The sequence below is a fragment of the Dipodomys spectabilis genome, unplaced genomic scaffold, assembly GCF_019054845.1.
Source record: "Dipodomys spectabilis isolate Male_0828 unplaced genomic scaffold, ASM1905484v1 ptg000043l, whole genome shotgun sequence".
NCBI classification, from domain to species: domain Eukaryota; kingdom Metazoa; phylum Chordata; class Mammalia; order Rodentia; family Heteromyidae; genus Dipodomys; species Dipodomys spectabilis.
The window spans coordinates 5,313,653-5,334,485 of NW_024870720.1; the positions used below are offsets into that span (position 1 = coordinate 5,313,653).

General features: G+C 36.6%; 1 protein-coding gene across 2 annotated transcripts in view; it reads right to left on the bottom strand.

Annotated features, from left to right (window-relative positions):
* Arap2 (ArfGAP with RhoGAP domain, ankyrin repeat and PH domain 2) overlaps window positions 1-18,966 on the bottom strand; it is a 138,664-nt gene extending 119,698 nt beyond the window's left edge. For both annotated transcript variants that reach the window (XM_042678252.1, XM_042678251.1), the window contains exons 1-5: window positions 17,906-18,966; window positions 6,829-6,887; window positions 5,707-5,783; window positions 4,880-4,965; window positions 3,032-3,385 (exon numbers count right to left, since the gene is read on the bottom strand). In XM_042678252.1, the coding sequence (XP_042534186.1) occupies window positions 3,032-3,385; window positions 4,880-4,965; window positions 5,707-5,783; window positions 6,829-6,887; window positions 17,906-18,807 (1,478 nt within the window). In that variant the 5' untranslated portion in view covers window positions 18,808-18,966. The remainder of the gene's footprint in view (window positions 1-3,031; window positions 3,386-4,879; window positions 4,966-5,706; window positions 5,784-6,828; window positions 6,888-17,905) is intronic.
* Window positions 18,967-20,833: the final 1,867 nt, after the last annotated feature.

A 20,833-nucleotide genomic window follows, 5' to 3' on the forward strand; every position in this document is an offset into this window, starting at 1 on the left:
TATTAAAGCACTATGTACTTTAGTAACAATTCTAAAAAATACCAAATATAAGGTATTCTGTCAAGGTAAGAACTGACAAAGACTCAAGTTAACATTATCAATGGTCACCTCCAATAAAAGTCTTCTTCTGAAGAAAAAGAAAACTGAGTTTACTGAACACCAATTAAGTGTCGGGCTCAAAGTTACCTCCTTTTCCAAGGATTCTCATTGGGGACATTTTGATCTTGACCTTACACTTTTATGTGAGGAACAGAAGTATTAAAAAATAGCACGTTTGAGACACACAGCAAGTGAATGAAATCTTGACAGAATTTTAGGTTGAAGATACTGCAAGTGCTCTTGCACAAAGACTCTTCCCCTTTTAGTTATGTTTACATTTAATAGGATCATAGAAAACGGTTTCCTATTTTGTTATTCACCAGGTTAAACTTTTATATCTGGATTCTAAGGGAGATGGATATACTTTTTATATAATAAGATATACTTGTTATTATATAATAAGAGTTTTAGTCAACTATCTGATCCAGTCTATGCTGAAGGGTTCTGAGCCAAATTTGGCCACTGCCTGTACTTTTAAATAAAGTTTTACAGAAACCCAGTCTCTTTCATTGGTTCACATATCTTTGGTAGCTGCTTTCATGCTACAGCTACTGAGTTGAATAGCTGTAACAGAAAGCATTTGGCTGTGAAGCTTAAAACATCTACTATTTGCTCCCTTTATACAAAATATTTACTCATATCTGCTGTAATGGAATACCAAATGCCACCTCAATCGGTGAATCCTGTAACAGAGTCATGGGGCCATGAATTTATAAAGCTCAGCAAATTTTTCATAAAGAATGAGACATCCTCAATTTTTCTAATTAATGAACATCCTAAAGGCCCTCAAAATAGCCCCTACAGTCTAAGAACAAATCTTACATTCTACCTAGAATCTAATAAACACATGCTTCTTAGACAATTATGTGCATTTCTCTCTAGCTATAATAATATAATCAGAGAGTTTTAAAAGTTCCTAGTGAAGAAAAGAAACTTTAAAAAAGAATGTTTTATTTACTTTTCTACCTCCAATCATATATTGGCACTCAAGAGAAAAGGCACCAAAAATTCAATTATTTCCTTCAAAATGGAAAAATATAAAATCTAACAAAAATTACAGCATCTAACCTTAGGCAAGTTCCAACTAAGAAGGATACAAAATCAATGCTTTGATTAAAAAAAAAAAAAGAGAGAGGAAAATGTTCTAATCGTCCCAGAGGTGGCCAAAAGTGGTCATGTTTTCTCCATCCAGATCCCCGGTGCTGAAGACTGTACCAAGGGTCTGCTGACTCTTTTTGTGGTTCTAGAAGCTCCCTAAACACTTCAACTGTACAGAAATGAAGCTCTGAGAACATTCAAGCTCACTGTGTCACTTCACCAATGTGAATACGCAAGTGCTGATTCATGCTTTTAATATTTAAATACACATTTGTCAATAATGCTGACAACTTTTAAAGGAGGAAATACACAGAGTACACTACTTTGTCATCAAAATGCAGCCAAAAGGAACAACACTAAATAAGTGATACTAACAGTACAGTACTTCAGTATGTTCAAAACCGCATTTTGTAAGAAAAATAAAATCTATCTAGTATTAACCATGTAATTGCTAATCATAAAACTTGTGGTTTTGGCGCTGGTGGCTCACGCCTGTAATCCTAGCTACTCAGGAGGCTGAGATCTGAGAATCGCGGTTCAAAGCCAGCCCGGGCAGGAGAGACCGTGAGACTCCTATCTCCAATAAACCACCAGAAAACCGGAAGTGGCGCTGTAGCTCAAGTGGTAGAGTGCTCGCCTTGAGCTGAAGAGCTGAGGGACAGCGCCCAGGCCCAGAGTTCAAGCCCCACGACCGACAAAAAAAAAAAAAAAAAAAAAAACTTGTGGTTTTAAACATTTTTTAGAAAACATAATTCATGCTCTTTACATATATATGAATTATAGTATGTCAGAAATATAATTCTGCATCCATTAGAATTCTGCTTCTCCTTAATTCTAAAATGATTTTAGTTCAAACAAGTCTTTATACAAAGGGAGTATATTTTCAGGGAAGTACTAAAGAAAGCCAATAAACTCTAAGTACTCAACAAATCTGCAACTTAAACATGGGCAAATAATTGAATAATTCATGAGAACCATTTTGAGTAAATACTTCAAAAAAAAACTTTTTTAAGTGACAATTCCAGGGAGAGTGTCTATCCTTCACGCCTACAATCCTACCTACTCCGGATACTGAGATCTAAAGATCTAAGGGTCATGATTCAAAGCTAGCCAACGCAGGAAAGTCCATGAGATTCTTATCTTAACCACCAAAAAAGCTAGAAGTGTAGGTGTGGTAGAAGTGATAGAGCACTATCCTTGAGGAAAAAGAAGCTCAGAGGTAGCACTCAGGAACTGAATTCAAGCCCCAGGACCAGCACCAAAAAAAACAAAACAAATAAATAAACAAAAAACAGGATTCCAGGAAACAATTCTAATTAAATATAATCCCTCTCCCAAGATTTTTCAGTATAATGAATACAGAATATAAGTTACTTAAATATCTGAAATAAAACTACTTTAAAATATTTTAAATTAATAAAATTTAATATAAAAATTTAATTTAAAAATCTAACTACAATAGTCTCATATTCCCAAACAGAACACTGTTTTGATATGAACAAAATCCACAGTGTGGGCTGAATAACACTAATTCAACTCTCTGTTTTCCTTTGTTATAAATTAGGACACAGCAACGGTGTGAGATTAGTAACTAACATTAGGAACCTAGATACAAAGTACTAGCTTTCAGTTATTTAGAACCTCAATGAGCACAGCACTGCACACATCCCTCTTAATGTCTAAAGGCTAACATCTGCAAAAGTGCGCTGAACATCCTAAGAAACTCACTTCAGGGAGATGTGAAGGTTGGCATAGGAAACTCACAGGTATAAAAATGGACAAATGTGAACTTTTCAAAATCTACTTACGAAATGAAAGACGAATAAATACATACCCTTGAGGAGAAAGCTTGTCTAGCCATCCAGCTTTAACCTTTGTTGGAGAAGATCCATAAAAACAGGCGTAGGGAGAGATGGCATTTGAGGAAACGGCTGATGGCTCGGCATTTCCACTTGTTGAGCTTAAAGGATAACTGTGCCTGTTTACAGAGTCTGAATTTAATGTTTTTTGGATCTTTGACTTAGACGCCTTTGAATTTTTCCTTTTTAAACTCTGGAAGCATTCTTCTACTGTTGAGTATTCTGATTCAGAAGTAGAGTCACCTAGAAAATTGTTTTTATCCTCTCGAGGTATCCAAATATCTTCTACTTTGTCTTCGCCAATTTTCTCCTTCCTGTTATCATAGATGCTAAACAGAAAGAAAGAAATGGGATTCAAGTTTCAACGTGCTAGATGAGACTTATGCATTCACAATTTCTTTGTTATTATTTGTTTGTTTGGGGAGTTTATTTTACTTATAAATAACCAATCATAGAAACCAAAGGCCAGAATAGTCTTAAGAGTTCAATTACCTTCTCCGATAATTTTCAAAACTTCTCAAGAAAAATGAGAATAAATACTCTTGCTGGGCACCAGTGGCTCATGCCTATAGCTCCTTAAGAGGCTGAGATCTAAGGATCAAGGTTCAGAGCCAGCTGGGCTGGAAAGTTTATAACACTCTTATCTCCAAGTAACCACCTGAAAACCAGAAGTAGTGCTGTGGCTCAAAGTGCTATATTTGAATACAATTAAATTGTAAGTATAATTTAACCTGGCTCCTTTTGGTTTTGCAAGTTTGGTGCAGGTAGTAAGGATGGAGACTGATCAGTTTTTACATCTCAATTTAAATATTATAAGCATAAATCAGTGACTCAACTCAATCTCTAATATCTGGGAAACATTATAAAACATTAGGTTATCTGTACATATTATTTCCAGCTCCCTGCCCCTTTTCAGTCAATACAAGTTCTATCATAATGTAATAAAATGGAGATTATATCTGATTGCTCAGAACGTCACTACTGTTTCAGTATTATGTTTCACACTCCACATTTCTAGCCAAAAAGTATTGTCCTTGTATATTCAGAAGGTAAACAGTGTAGAAGGCATAATCATTGGAACTTATTAGCTAAGCACATTCCTATAGATTTAAGAAATGTCAGGATAAATTCACACAGTAACTTATGCAAAACAAAACCCTTAACAAGGAAGTCTTTGCTAATGGATGAAATGGTATGCCAAAGAGTCAAATTACATCTTTCCAGATGCCAGAAAGCTTTAAAAAACTATGACTTATTTAAAGAATGATTTAGCCTTTTCACTTTTTAGATTATAATGGATTCACACCAAAGGCTCACTGTATGATTGTAATGAGTAACACAACAGTGTTACCCTTAGAAAATGAAAGGTAAATAGAAAATAAAATGAATGCGAGATAATCCAGTATTCCAAGAAATTCCGATAGAAAACTGAGGGGAAAAAATACAAAATCTAAATTAATGCCTACAAATTCTGCTTCATTTTGTCCGACACAATAACGGAGTAATCAAGTCTCTTCCCAACAACGAAACTCTAACAGAAAGTACATACTATATTTGTAAAGTACTACAATTAAGCAGTATTTTTCTCACTACTCTTTTGCCTTTAAATTAATGTAACCTGCCATCTTTGAGAGGGGCAATGGGTGGACTTAGAATAAGACAAAATAATCTCCCATATAATTGTTCTTAAAAGCCTAAAGGAAATTTTTGAGTTTATCCAGGTAACTATTTTCTTAGGACTAAAATATAAAACTATAAACCACAGCTTAGATTTTAAAACATTTATTCTAACAAATGACTCATTGTCAGTCATGAAATGATACCTTGATCTGATTAAAAAAGAGTTGCTTGAAGTGGCTGCTTCCTCTTTTTCTTCTTTGGTCCAAAATTCATTCCTTATAGATCTCTTCTATTTAAAAACAATGCACAGTTAATGTTTTGCTTTTGGGTTCAAAGATAGTCTCACTGTGGCAATGTTTTACAAAGATATACAATATCTGACTTTAGTTCTATTAAATGTCCAATTGCTTAGATTAACATTATTAGTAAAATATGTAATTAGGGAGATTACATTAAACAGCAACCTTCTGATGCAACTTTCTGATTATATTTGAATTATACCTCAGCATTGAAACTTAAGACAAAAATGTTCTGTAAGAACAAACTCATACTTTTGCTCCTCCCCGATACACATTTTCTCTCAACTTCTCTATTGTCAAGACCAAGAAATAAAGCTGGAAAGTAGGAAAGTACTACAAAGGAAATCCTGAACAATAAACTAAGTAAAATACATAGATAATCAAAAGCTAGCATATTTAAGAAGTCTGTATTTGATTACGAAGCAAAGCAAAATCTGAGGAGTTTTTGTGTTTTTTTTTCCCTTACCAACAGTAAGTTTACCAAGTGGCAAATTTTTAAAGCCTATACCTAAAAGTAACACGAAAATGCGTTTTATGATATAGTTTTTTTCTATGTTTTTAAGATACAGTTTTTCCATAATTTTATTGAACAGAAACTTTACTCTCTAGAAATCTCATTCTTCACAATCATGCATTCTTCAAACAGTGTATAGGAAAGTAAAAAGATACATATAATCAGTAGGGTGAAGAACTGATCATGGAAAAAATGAAACAAAACATATGGGACTAACCTTGGCATTTTCTAGATTTTGGAAGAGAAAGGTCTCTCCATAAGGAAAGATGGAAGATGAATTCTCCTCATTTGAATCTTTTGGGGGAAATTACAGAATGAGAATGGAAAAAGATGAATAACATGGAATAGTTGGGAGGGGAAAAGAAATAAAAGCATGTATTTAAATATTTTGCAGCAATATCAGAACTTAAGCATTATTCTGTGAGAGTCCAAAATTATGTTCACAATTCTTACTTCCCCCAGGTCAACTATCCCCATTAAAAGCATTAATACAATGCTTTTAATGCACCACCCCCTGTATACACTAATTCTTTCACACCCACACACTCACTTTTCAATTATCACAGTACTGACTTATGATCTAGATTAACATAACCAAGTACACTGCCCACAGGAAATACAAACTGCCCTGTGTCATTCAAAATTCTAATTCCTAAATAAGAGGATATTCTCTATGATACAATCTTAACTCTATTGTCCAAGAAACAATTATAAGCAGATCACTACCACATAGTTATTAAAATCTCACAATCTATTTAGTTGTTTATCACCACTATGAACACAACTGTAATGACATTATTTTAGGAGAACTATACTTAATCTCCAAGAAAGAATTCACACTACTTGTATTTCTGTTCGGACAAATCAAAGGCAAGGATAGTCGATCATTTGCCCTGTTATTGTCACGAACACTGTTCCTCACCTTATATAAGCAGAATTTTCCAACAGAAAGGAAAGCTCTGCTAAGCACCCATTTACCACAGCTATAATGTCAGCTCTTTCCTGTTACCATGGAAAAAAGCACTTTCCATATATCTCTGTCCTGCAGCTCAGACCGCCTGAAACCATTCATTTTAGTTAAATGTCTTCAATTTTGACTAATGATAAGTGAAGCTTGCTTAAAAATTCTTTTTCGATAAGCATGTACAAATTTTGGGGTGTCTGAGTATATATTACAGTCTTTTGTTCACTTACCTTTAACACTTTTGAAGTACTCTGAATACTGACACAGTTTCTCACATTATTTCCTATTTTACAAGTGGGCTGCCCTTCTCAATCACAATTTTAACACATTTTTTAAGACTATCAAATGAGTAGGAACTAATTTATAGAGACTTACTCTTCAGTGTCACAGGTTTTCCAGGTGAGGTAGTAACATTTCTTCTCTCACGGAAATAGCTTAAATCAAAGGTAAAAAGTTATGAGTTATTATTTAATACCGTGAGTAGTAAGGAAACATGTGGAGACAGCAACATTCAAAGTAAGTCTGATTTGATATGAAGAAAATGGCTAAATTACACGAATACATTTTTCTATACAACATTTTAAATGGAAAATTTTTTAAAAATCTATTTACAACAATGCTATTACACTTTCAGTTAAAAGCACATACCAGTAAGTCAAACACCAATTTCAGAATACTGGTTAAAACTCTTGCCATGGAGGGAAGAAGCAAGAAAGAAAAAGCCACTATAATTTATTATTTCTCAACCCACTAAAGTTGAGGTCTACATGACAAAACTACTTTCAATCAAGATGGTATATGGTAATATCACTATTTTTAACTACTTTCTATATGTCTGATATTTGACAAATTAAAAATAACTTCGTCTAAATATTTTTGTTGTGGTTTTTCATTTTTTTCCTTAGTGATGATTCATACCACAGTCACTAGTTAAACTGTATAAACTAAGAGGATGCTTCTTCTCCCCCAAAGGAAGTCATAATTTTACTTCCTCTTTCATCACACGCCTTTTCTTCCTTCTCTCCTTACCCAAGATTTCAGACCAGGGTTCCTCAAGTACTCCACCAGAAATATACTAGAATATGTGTATAATTAATGAAAGGCACAGAAATTGTCCAGTATGAAAATGAATGGAGGAAATTAAATACATGTACAGAGCCTGACTTGTAGATTTTCAAAATAGGGAAGTTTTTAATTGAAACTTACTCTTAATAAAATGTAAAAATATATATCCAAACAAAAGTAAAATTTAAATACCCAAATAGTAAGAAAATGTAAAAAAAAGTGTAAATAAGAAAACATCTATGATTTTGAGTCTATTAAATGATTTGATAATAAGTTCTGGTAATATTCCTCCAATATAAGTTTCATTATCTCTAAGTCCCTAAATTAAGCTTTTTTTTTCTCTCTTTCTGAAAATAGAGGAAACCTACTGATTAATCTACTGAAATCTACTGACCTCTTAGAAAACAGCCTTTGTTGGGAGATGTAATATATTTCTAAAAGATCTATGAAAATACCTAAGACCCATTCCTTCAATAGAGAATTTGCAAATTCCTGCGAAAGCAAATCTGGCTGGTATTATCAATAGAACTATGTCATATCAAAGTTCTTATGTTAAATGCCCAATGCAATGTAAATATATTTGGGAGATAGAGATTGTAGGAGTAATTAAGGTTGAATGAAATCATAAGGAGAGAGCCCTATTCCAATACGACTGGAAGCCTTGGGAAGAATAACCAGAGACAGATAACTCGCTGTCCTTGAGCCCAGGCTCTGAGAAAAGAAAGTATGAGCAGACATCAAAAAGGTCCCTGAAAGTCAGGACAGTGTTGTGATCATCCAACCTCCAAATTTTGAGAAAATAAATCTCTTCCATATAAGTCACCAAGTTATGGTTTTTGTTATGGGTTACGGTACTCAGAATGATCAAAAACAACTTGTTTTGATATCAGAATTAAAAGGGTTCATTAAAAAGTTTTTAAAAGAAAGAAAAATCACAAATATATAAAATATACATTTGTGTGTTTGTGTGTGTGTGTGTGTGTGTGTGTGTGTGTGTGTGTATGCCACTTCCAGTTTTCTGGTGGCTAGTTGAAAATAGCCATATAATGAACTTCCCTGCCTGGGCTGACTTCAAACTGCAGATCTCAGCCTCTTGTGTAGATAGGATTATAGGCTTGAGCCACTGGCACCGAACTTACTTATATTTTTATCACTTAACCTGCCAAGAAAAGCAATGACATAAAGGTAAATGTCAAACATCTATGACTTAAGCAAAGCAATCATAAGAAAAAATAATGAAGGCCCAGTACCTGTGGCTCATGCCTGTAATCCTAGCTACTTAGGAGGCTGAGATCTGAGAATCGCAGTTCAAAGCCAACCCAGACAGGAAGGACCATAAGACTCTTATCTCCAATAAACCACCATAAAACCAGAAGTGGCTCTGTAGCTCAAGTGGTAGAGCGCTAGCCTTGAGATGAAGCTCTGAGGGACAGCGCCCAGGCCCAGAGTTCAAGCCCCACGGCTGAACAAAAAAAAAGAAAATAATGACGTGCGCACCATATATGTATCATTTCACAGAATGTTTCCAATAACATAGATATCACAAGTGTTTTTTTTTTTAGTTGAATTCCAAGGAAAAAGTTCTACAGTCCTCAGGCAGCAGTTTAAAACTGACCTGTGGTTACCATAATCCCTACCTAACACACAAATCTGAATTCACAAAGCTGAGAGTGATTTACAGCACAGACCAATGATGTGAAACTCACAATGCAGGGATTACCTCATTCTGCAAGTTTCTGCAAACTGTCCTTAGGATAGGAATGAACATTATAGAAAGATTAAACTATACAATGATAAAACATTATCATGATCTTTTTTCAGTGTACTAGCAAGAGCTGTAATATATACTTTTTTCGAACAAGGTATAATCTTTACTTCATGAAATATAAAGTACAAATGAAGTACCCCAAGCAAATGAATACATGTTCTTATTCTCTAACAATGAATCCATTAATTATTAATCTATTCATTTAATCTAGGCACTAGTGGCCTACATCTGTAACTCTAAATCCTATCTGTTCAGAAGGCTGAAATCTGAGGGTTACATTTATAAGCAAGCCCTAGAACAAGTGAGGTTCTTACCTCCTATTAATTACCAAAAAGACAGAAATGGAACTGTGCCTCAAATGGTAGAGGAATAGCTTTGAGGGGGAAAAAAAAGGGTCAGGAATAGCACCGAAGCCCTGAGTTTAACCCCAGGAAAAAAAAAAAAAAAGACCACCAAAAACTTTATTTGGATTTTCAAGCAAAAATTTGCAAATACTGAAATAATTTTCCTGTTTTACATAAAACTCATCAAGAAAGCATTTTAAAAGGGGGGATGGAGGCCTAAATTTTAGGACTGTTAGCATGTTTCCATTATAAAGTAAAATGTGAAGCTTTTCCTGAAAATGAAAAGCCTATGATGTGTTTGTAGCTTTTTCTTTTAATTCAGCAGAGCAAACAAATGCTAACTGCTACAATTTATACTTTCTATTTATTCATTTTCCATGAAAGTGTGTAAAATAGTGTTTCTCATATCTATTACCTATGTACACCCACTTTTTTTCATGTTAGTCTCACTCTGTAGCTCAGACCAGTCCCAAACTCCACACAGCCTGGATGTCCCAGAACTCACAATCTCCAGCCCTTTGTTTCATGAGTGCTAGTATTATGTAGATGTATATACCACTACACCTAGACCAAGATTTTTATTCTTAATAAAAGCTCAGGGAGAGCTGGGAACTGCAGGTTCAGATTTCTGTTTTGTAATAGATGTGCTCCCATTATAGCACAGCTGTGCATACCACTCCTTCCCAGAACTTTGGGATCCTTACTTTCCCCTCTCTCCAAACACTCAGAGGCACTTTGTCTAAAAATAAACAAATGAATAAATAATAAAAAGGTTTTACAACTTGTGCCAAGGGTTAAAATAGTTGCATAAAAGATAAAAAATTAAAATACGCTAAACTATAAAGAACAGAAAGAAAGGTACATCTTTCAGTGACTTAGGAGTACTTCTTCCTTCATGATTCTCCTAAAAAAGATCACAGGACAGTCCCAGAATTCACATGGAAATAACAAGATGCCAGCTGAACTCAGTTTCTGTTTGGGATAACAAAGAACTCCAAGTTAAGTGTGAATACCTCACCTCTGGGTCTGATCTGACCTCAACAGATAAGAGTTAAAGACTTACAGAGAAACTTCTCTGCAGAGGGAAGAAGGATGGTCAATAGACACATGAAGAAATGCTCAACCTCCCTAGCCATAAAAGAAATGCAAATCAAAACAACATTGAGATACCACCCCACCCCAGTTAGAATGGCTAGAATCAAGAACTCTAATAACAACAGATGCTGGAGGGGATGTGGACAGAAGGGAACCCTACTGCATCGTTGGTGGGAGTGTAAACTTGTTCAACCACTTTGGAAAGCAGTATGGAGGTTCCTCAAAAGATTCCACATAGAGCTCCCTATGACCCAGCAATCCCACTTTTGGGCATTTACCCAAATGTTTACAAACAAGACCACACTAAAGCTACCAGCACAACTATGTTTATTGCAGCATTATTTACCATAGCTAAGATCTGGAACCAACCCAGATGCCCCTCAGTAGATGAATGGATCAAGAAAATGTGGTATATATACACAATGGAATTCTATGCCTCCATCAGAAAGAATGACATTGCCCCATTTGTTAGGAAATGGAAAGACTTGGAAAAAATTACATTAAGTGAAGTAAGCCAGGCCCAAAAAAGCATAGGTCCTATGGTTTCCCTTATTTCCAAAAACTAGTATATGTCTGAGTCAAGCAGAAAAGATCGGATAAGATGATGTTAGGCAAAATGAACCCCAAAACAGGGACACAAGTGGTTTTTTTCTTTCTTGCTATTGTTCCTAACATATTTATAATGTACCATGTGATTTTTTTTGTTTCTTTATATGTTCCTCCCCCAAAGATACAACCCCTGTTTTCACTGTATTTGTTGTTGGTATAATTTGGGGAGGGGAAGGGAAAAAAGCAAAATGTTTAAATAGGGATACAGGTTGACCCACTGCAACAATGAGATGTAGAAGACACTATGTTGAAAAACAAACTTTACAATTTAGGCGGGGGAAGGAGAAGTGTAGTTGTGGAGGTGGGAGGAAAGGGATGGTAGGGGAAAAACAAAGGAGGAGCCAAGCACTGGTGGTTCACGCCTGTATTATTAGCTCCTCAGGAGGCTGAGATCTGAAGATCATGGCTCAAAGGCAGCCTGGGTAGGAAAGTCTGTGAGACTCTTATATCCAATTAACCACCAGAAAACCAGAAGTGGCACTGTGGCTCAAGCAGTAGAGCGCTTGCCTTGAGCTGAAGAACGCAGGGACAACACCCAAGTACAGAGTTCAAGTCTCAGGACTGACAAAAAAAAAAAAAAAAAAAAGGAAAGAAAAAGGAAGAGGCAACAATGCTTGATAAGAAATGTACTCAATACCTTGCTCATTTAACTGTAACCCTCTGTACAGTATTTTCACAATAAAAAAAAGTATTTTAAAAAAAAGTAAAAAAGCTACTGTGAGGTTCTTTGTCTTCCATAGCCCTACCTGGCCTAGCCCTCCAAAGAAAATGAACAGGCACAGGTGTGTGGCTCAAGTGGTACTAGAATTGCCTAGCTGTGTAAGGCTCTAGGTTCCAACCCCTAGGACCAGAGGAGGAATGTGAGGAAGGGGGCCCAGGCAGGGTTTCAGAAACCAGTCCAAGCAAGAAAAAGACAACCCATGACTAGAATGTCCATTCTGTCAGAAGTTAGAAAAGAAAGGAAAGAGGAAAAGGGAATATAAAAAAATCATTTGTAAACTTTATTATAAGACCAAAAAAGATTGGTCAAGAGTCTATCATCTGCAGCTTTATTTAAAAAGACCTGAAAAGAATCATGTTGAGGGAAGTAAACAAGCTAAGAAGAACAAGGCACCTGTTTTTCTCTCATATGGGAATGTTAGACATAAAGAGAACCCCCTATGTAAGCATATACCAGGCCATATGCAGAAATATACAATCAAAGTAACTAAGATGGCATCCAAGAGAGCAAGACTCCTGATGTCCTCCTTCGAACAATGAACACTTCAACAAAATGAAAATCAGGAAGTAGAAACATGTCTTTACTAGGGGCAAAAAAAAAAAAAAAAAAAAACCAGGGGCATGGGTGAATGGGAAGAATGGTGGGTAACTAAATAGCCATCCATGAAAATGTAAACAGAACTAGGAAACTTGATGGGAGATGAGATCAGTGGGACTAGAATAGACAGGGGAGGGGGAGAAAGATGGATGGAGCAAGATGCATTGTATTCATAAGGGGGTATGTGAAGCGAAAACCTCCTTGCACAACCACAACTATTTTAAAATAACAATTAGAAAAACCTGACATAAAAATAATCACACCATTTTTATTGTGAAAATACTGTACAGAGGGGTTACAATTACATGGGAAAGATAATGAGTACATTTCTTATCAAGCATTGTAGCCTCCTCCTCCTCCCTTCCCATCCCTTCCCATCCCCCCATCTCCGTCCTCCCCCCACTCCCTGTCCTGCCAAAGTTGTAAAGTTTGTGTTTTGACATAACGTCTTGTACATCTCATTGTTGCCATGGGTCCACGATTTGTTTTTCCCCTTCCCCTCCACAAATTATACTGACATCAAATACAGTGAAAGCAGGGGTTATACCATGGGGGAGGGACATACAAAGCAACAAAGAAATAATCTTATAAATGTGTTAGAAACAATCGCATGAAAGAAAAAAACATTTGAATACATATCTTAGGGTTCACTTCCCTAACATCAACTTACCTGACCTTTTCTGCTTGACTCAGACATATACTAGTTTTTGGAAATAAGGGAAACCATGGGACCTAAGTTTCTTTGGGCCTGGCTTCCTTCACTTAATATAATTTTTTCCAAGTCTTTCCATTTCCTAACAAATGGGGCAATGTCATTCTTTCTGATGGAGGCATAGAATTCCATTGTGTATATATACTACATTTTCTTGATCCATTCATCTACTGAGGGGCATCTGGGTTGGTTCCCTATCTTAGCTATGGTAAATAATGCTGCAATAAACATAGTCATGCTGGTAGCTTTAGTATGGTCTTGTTTGTAAACATTTGGGTAAATGCCCAAAAGTGGGATTGCTGGGTCATAGGGGAGCCCTATGTGGAGTCTTTTGAGGAACCTCCATACTGCTTTCCAAAGTGGTTGAACAAAATCACAACATTTTTAAGTTATGCAACTACTATTTGCAACATAGGGGAGGATAACTAAGAAAAGTAGACAGTCATGTGGGAAAAAAAGTTTCATTTTTTTATTTGCCCATTCATGATCTAAACAGCATAAAAGTAATTTCCAATTACTACCATAATCCAAGAAAAGGAAAACTGCGATGGGTAATAAATTGAAAACCATGCTGTGATACAGCTAGTGCTAAATTATTTACTACTAATGAAAGAGTAAATTAGTTAGGATCCAGGGCTCCTGGGACAGCATCTTGACTAGCAAGAGAAACACTGTTTCAAAATTCCCCTCCCCTCTCCTCCCTTTCTCTTCTTCCTCCCCCCACCCATTTCTCTCCCTCTCTCTTTCCAACCCCATTTCCCCAATTTCCCCACCCCCCTTGCCCTCCTAGATCTTCTCCTATTTTTTTGATGACCTTCCCATGACCCTGGGGAGAGGATCTGCAAGAAAATGTATTAGAAATTAACAGTAAGATTTCATCTTCCAATCTGGGAGCTACTGGCTTATGCCTATAATTCTAGCTACTCAGGAGGCTGACATCTGAGGATCATGGTTCAAAGCCAGCCCAGGCAAGAAAGTCTGTGAGAATCCTATCCCCAACTAACCACCAGAAAACTAGAAGTGGTATTATGATTCAGAGTCGTAAAGCACTACTCTGAGCAAAAAGAGCTTGGGGACAGTGCCCAATCCCTGAGTTCAAGCCCCATGACCAACCAAAAACTATTCATATTCATCTTCCAAAATACCTAATTATAGGGACAACCATTCAGAGCACAGCTCAGGGTATTCAAAAACCCTAAACTCAAGAGCCACCTGGGGAAGATGACAGGATGGTTGAAGGTGGAGGCAGTGGTGGTTGATACTTCTGAATAAAGTTCCTCACAGTCTCCCTCTGGTGTCCTGGATTCATTGGTCCAGTTCCTGAAAGGAGAATCCAAGAAGGCCATGGCAGCACTCTCAGTAGAGTTGAAACACTAGCAGGCATTGTCTGCTGTTGAGCTGCAACACCAAGCAGGCTTGCTTGATACAGGGTTGCAACCCTAGTGATCTCTGCCAGCTGCTGACCTGAGAAGGGTTGTGTAGAGCTCTGCCACTGAGAACCAACAGCAGAAATTTCACTAATCTTCATATTCTTTCCTTTCTAATTTTCAAACACACAGTCAGAAAATTAACAGCATACTGTGTGACGCACTGTATTTATAACGAAAGGAGTTAAAATAGAATGCTCTGCCATATTGACTATTCTGAGTTGAAGGCACTGCATATGAATGTTGAGAAGGAAAAAAGCAGGTGTATTCTGATCTTGCTATTGTTCCTCAGAAGCTACAGTGGAAATTCCCAGGTGAAAAAGAAGTAAAATCATATCCGTAAAGACAGAAGTAAATATAGTAAACATCTGAAAGAAATCTGTATAGACTTTGGCTGGACAATCTTTCCATTTAAAAAAAAAACTCTCCCAGTGTTATAGTTACTTTATTCCTATTTGCTACTTTCTGTAATTCAGTATGTAGGACTCTGACTCTGAACTGCTGCTTCTCAGGGCTTTCATCCCCGTGAGGACTGGCTTCTGCACTGAGTAACATTTATATTTACTTGTAATAATAAACTTGTATGTTTTTCTCTTATTAATCACTCATATCAATTTAATTCTCAGACCCAGCATAAAGACTCCCAGAAGATGGAGGTATGGTTTTGTTTCCCTCTACAACTACATGAGCTTCTAAAGATAACAAAATTCATGGGAAATAGCACACACTGGAAAGCAAAGATGTTTATTTATCTCTAATTACCCCTCTCGTTCCCCAAAGGGATTCTGTTCTGATATAAAGTCTACAGTCTTATTGTGTGAAATCTAGTGTTGTTTGTGGTCTCAGTCTGGGCTGAGACCTTCACCCAGTGTTTCTGAGTACCAGTCACTGTCAAGAAACAGAATTCAGAGATGAGACAAAAGAAGAAGTTTTATTACAGAACAAGAGTACATATTCAAGAGTGATGCCAGCTTCTCAAGAAAGTTGAAAACCCCTGAATTTGAGATTATTCTTTTTACGGGAAACTTGACTGGAGGGAGGACTATGCATGGTTTAGAGTATAAAGAAAAGGTAGAAAATTCTAGGAATCGCTTAAGATGTTTCCTGGAATAGAGTTTACATTCTATTTCTGTCCTCACCTGGAGTTTACAGATGGGCCAAATGTCCGATATGAGAACAGCCAACTCTGCAAAGCTAATGATAAAGGAGCTGCCATCTTAATAAACAGCGCTATAATACAGCAGTGGACCTGCACCAGCCTCTATCCACCATGCAGCCTACTTTCATTTTTTAATGCCAACTTAGGCTACCTCAGGGTCTGATATCTCAAGAACTGACTTTTCATTGAGTTGTTTCTAGTTGCTGGAAAGTGAGCAAAATACTTTAAATCGACAAGATTATATAAAATAAAAGTCTGTGACCATCCATAATCCTAAGAAATAACCCAGCTCATATATACAGTCAACATTATTTTTGTTTATGAAGGGTAGATATTTACTAGTGGAATGAAATCCCAGTTCACTACCCATGTGATTCTGGGGAAAGTAACCTAAGACTGTAACCTTGTGAGTAAAAGAGTGAATACTACCTACTTTTCAGAGCCACTGTGAAAGACCCAGATAACCGAAGCACCTAAGCGTTTCATGAATGGCAATATTACCACTGAATTCTATTAAATACCAGACGTTGCTTTTGGCATTAGTGACAGCAAGTTAAAGAGGAATTCACTAGAGCCACTGCCCTCAGAATTTCCATTCAAATATACTGAAGATATGTGAATTTATCAATTACAAACTGTCCTGTTTTTTCTCTTCCAAATGCTAAACTGCTACATTTTTTTCTTTTGCAAATATAACTTGTAGTTTAATTACCAAAGTGTTTAAAGGCCAATGTCTGAAACACCTACAGATTCAAGCCTAGCCAGGGGTATCTTGCAGAAAAGCCAGCCTGCAGCCTCTGGGGGAATTCTACATTGCAAAACCCATCTAACTTGAATAGCTTCCTGCTTCCCAGGAGAGTACAAGTAAGTACTGCCCTACTGCAACTACCTTAGGTATAACTCTGAGAAACGGGGAAAGGTTCCTGCTGTAAATCAGCTGACCAGTTACTACAAATATGAATAACCTCCTATTAATTTGTAGGAGACCTCTTTGGAGTTCCAGATTTCTGCTCTTCCGGCACCTGGTTTCATACTAATCTGTTAGTAACTTCTTTTATCTGTCTTTACACTTTTATACTATCTTTACACTACAAGTCCTTATGTTCATCTTTATAGCCTTCCCATCTAATGCAAGGATGAACACTAAGTTCAGTACTTTTGTGCTGAATTATTAATTGGTACCAAGCACTGTACCCAGTAAAATAGATATAGACATTAAAAACAAGTTCCCTTCCAAAGAACAAATGATCTCATGGACAGACAGAGTCAGCAATTCAAATACAAGAACAGCACTAATAAAATACTATAATACCAGATGTAGAAAGGTTTGAGAAGAAATACCTATAGAGAAAAGCCCCACCCTTCCCACTCAAGAAGACATATCAGGAACAAAATACCAGTAGACCCAGGAGGAATGAGGAAGCAAGAGCCTAGTGTGCATGCTATTTTGAACATCCTCTAAGTTAGAAACAATCAATCAGCATAGGAAAGAAACAATCAGCAAAATCACCAGTATCCCCATAAAAGCATGTCTCCAATCTTACATCAGCAGCAGCAAGGATGGTAGCATTTTCCTTGAGTGGACCTGTCCACTGCCTCCTCTTAAACATCTCTTCCTAAGTAAGCCTCTTACTTCCCCTGTTTATTTGTCTTAGTAAATTCTTTTACCAGTTCTTGGCTTCCAAATCCACAAAATTACCCATGTGGATTCAGGGGAAAAGATGTACCCCTCAGTAAAATGGAGAAAGCTAGAGAGTCCTAGGTAATGAGATGTTAGAAACATACTCTAGGGAAAGAAAATACAATATGAATAGCATGGGGGAAATATCTGAAAAGAGCACCAAGAAAAGTTTGGTGGGATCAACAGACTGGTCAAACTTAGAAATGAACCCAAAAAACAGAAACTTAAAAATAACTTCCCCCAAACTTGGTACTTACAGTTCACTGTGTCTTACCTTCCCGAAATTCCTTTTGACCCTGGAATCTCTGGTACAGGCCGATGTCTTAGCAGAAAAGATCGAGAAGGTCTGGAAACCAATTTGCTTCGACTTCTCATAGGTGACAGGATCGGAGAGGACGGAACGTACAAATCATTGATAACCATTTCTCCTTGAAATTCAAAAAAAGGGCCTGACGGTGAGCTTTCTGATAAACTATTGGTTCCATTTTCAGAATTTGCTTTGGATGTCAAGTAGTCAAGGGAAGAAAGACATTCAGGAACTGGATTAGGAAGTTCGCTCAAATTTTCTGATACCAAATCAACCTTTCCTGCTTGTTGTTCTTCAGTTGTACAATCCATAGACTTCTTTGATACCCAAGAGCCTATTTCATTATTTTCACTACCTGATGAAGTATCATGAGAACTCAAATTCTGGTGTACTTCATCTCCTGTGATAGGCAAGTCATGTTGAGAAAGAGATAGCTTATCATCTGACATAGGATTCTGAGGACTCTCCACCCTAATGTCATTTTGAGTGGGATTCTTTGAACCGGTCTCCAGCTGTGTCAAGTCAGATGGTTGACTGTTCCCAGAATCCAAAGGTTCTATGCACATGTTCTGATCTGGAGAGGTAGCAGGGTGGTGCTCTTTTGAATTGTCCACATTCTTTGTTTTATGAACATTTGCATATATGGGGATCTCTTGCATTTTTGACAAGATTATCTGTAACTGCTTCAGTATCCTCCTGCGATGTCCTGTAGGTGATATTCCAATTTTGTGCAGCACGCTATCATTTATTGATGCACAGTCCTTCACCGTATAAAACCCAGACTCATGGAAATGTAAGAGATACTGCTCCAAATTAATGCTCATTAGGAAATCTTTGATATCAACATTTACTTCGCTGACTGAGGACATAATGGTGGCTTCATTCCTAAGCTGAGTAACAACAACAACAACAAAAATGCTCAACAGAGATACACACACAAGATGCACTTCACCATGGGGTATTACTGTGCCACTGGTGACAGAAAAGTTCTTCAAAATGTTATTTTCTCCATCATGAGTGCTTCATGTACATAAGCCTAGAAAAAAAATAATAATTTTAGTGTGGGTGTGTGTGGGTGTGATTTCATTGGTGCTAGAGATTTAATCCAGAGCCTTACTTTCAGCAAGCATTCTACCCTTAAGCTTATATACTCTTAACCCATGATACTTTAATCAGCGAAACCTAGTTTTTACCTAAAACTTTCCCTGAAAGACAATGTATAACAGAAATTAGGGCACTAAGTTTTACTCAGGACTTTGGAATCTTTGTACACTGGTTTGCATGGCCCAGAAAGCCAATTCCCAGGTTTAATATAAAAGTACCAGAGAGAAGTGATAGCTACAGTAGAATCAAACTATGATTTTTCAAAAAGATTTTTAAAAAATGATTCACTCCCAAATATACCATGAGTGAGGATCAAAGTTTTTCATCTTACTGAACAATGTGCATGTCAGATAGATTAATAATGCTAGTTCTGAGAGCATCTATAGAAGGGTTTTATACTACACATTCAATAAGTACAAGACAGTTACTTAAGATATAAACTACAGAGCAATAAAATGGTAACATTTGAGATGATCTTTTTTTTTTTTTTTTTGGTTGTAGGGCTTGAACTCTGGGCCTGGGCACTGTCCCTCAGCTCTTCAGCTCTAGACTAGCGCTCTACCACTTGAGACACAGTGCTACTTCCAGCTTCTTCTGTTTATGTGGTGCTGAGGAATTGAACCCAGGGCCTCATGCATGCAAGGCAAGCACTCTACCACTGAGCCACCTTCCCAGCCCCAGATGATCTTTTCTATTAAACAAAAGCTTTATGAGCTAAAGAGCAACTCCCTACATTTGAGCCTCTACGTAAAGGGTGAAAAATCAAGTCTGGGACAAAGATTCGCATTAAAAATCAAATATCCATAGATGAAGTGTATTGACTAATGGTTACAGACAGATATATTCTTTTGATTCCCAGATTTGAAGTCATTTTGCTTAAGAGTAGCTAAATATAAACAACTTTCTTCTTTCACTATACTTTCTTTCAGACCTGTGAAAAGCAGACAATATATTTCTTTCACATTTCAAAGAAGCAGGCAGAATTATATAGAGAGAATCAATACTATCAAGTAAGATAAGAGCAGTTGAATAAGTGATTCTTTAGTGTATGAGATATCAGGAAGTATGCTAATGTGAAAGTAAAAGGTAAAAGTTTAAAGGTCACATTTTACTCCAAGGTATACATAGAAACACAATTCAAGTAAGTCCATTTTCTACACTGGTTATATTAGTGTTATCATTCTATGAAAATACACACATACAAGTTTCTGCATATTATGCTGCAATAAAAAATACAGAATATGCATAAAACCCTCAGATGAGTAATAAGATTCAATAAAACAAGGTAAGCTTCTCTGAGCAAGCTTGCTGAAATGCTTCTGGAAATCGCAACTAGAAATTAGACACATAAAGGCCCTGCTCAGACTGCCACATACGATGTGCCAACCTCTCAGCAGACATTGCCTTGGGAAAAAAAAAAAAAAAAAAACACCAAACACAAAGCGTGTCACTTCAGTGTTACTTCATAGAGAAGTGTGATTTTTTTTGGCATAACACAAATGAAAATAACCACTCAAAGTAGTTAAAAAAAGTATTATATAATTTACCCACTGTAGGAAATATTAATATGATGAATTGGTCAGTGATTTAAAAGGATGAGAAGCACTTTCCTTTTGGATGCAGTATAGAAAGTTATGGGACATGTTTGTCAGACTTAAATTTTTTTTATTAGGACACAAACACACTCAACAACCAACACAACTCTCTCTCTCTCTCTCTCTCTCTCTCTCTCTCTCTCTCTCTCTCACACACACACACACACACACACACACACACACACACACACACAAA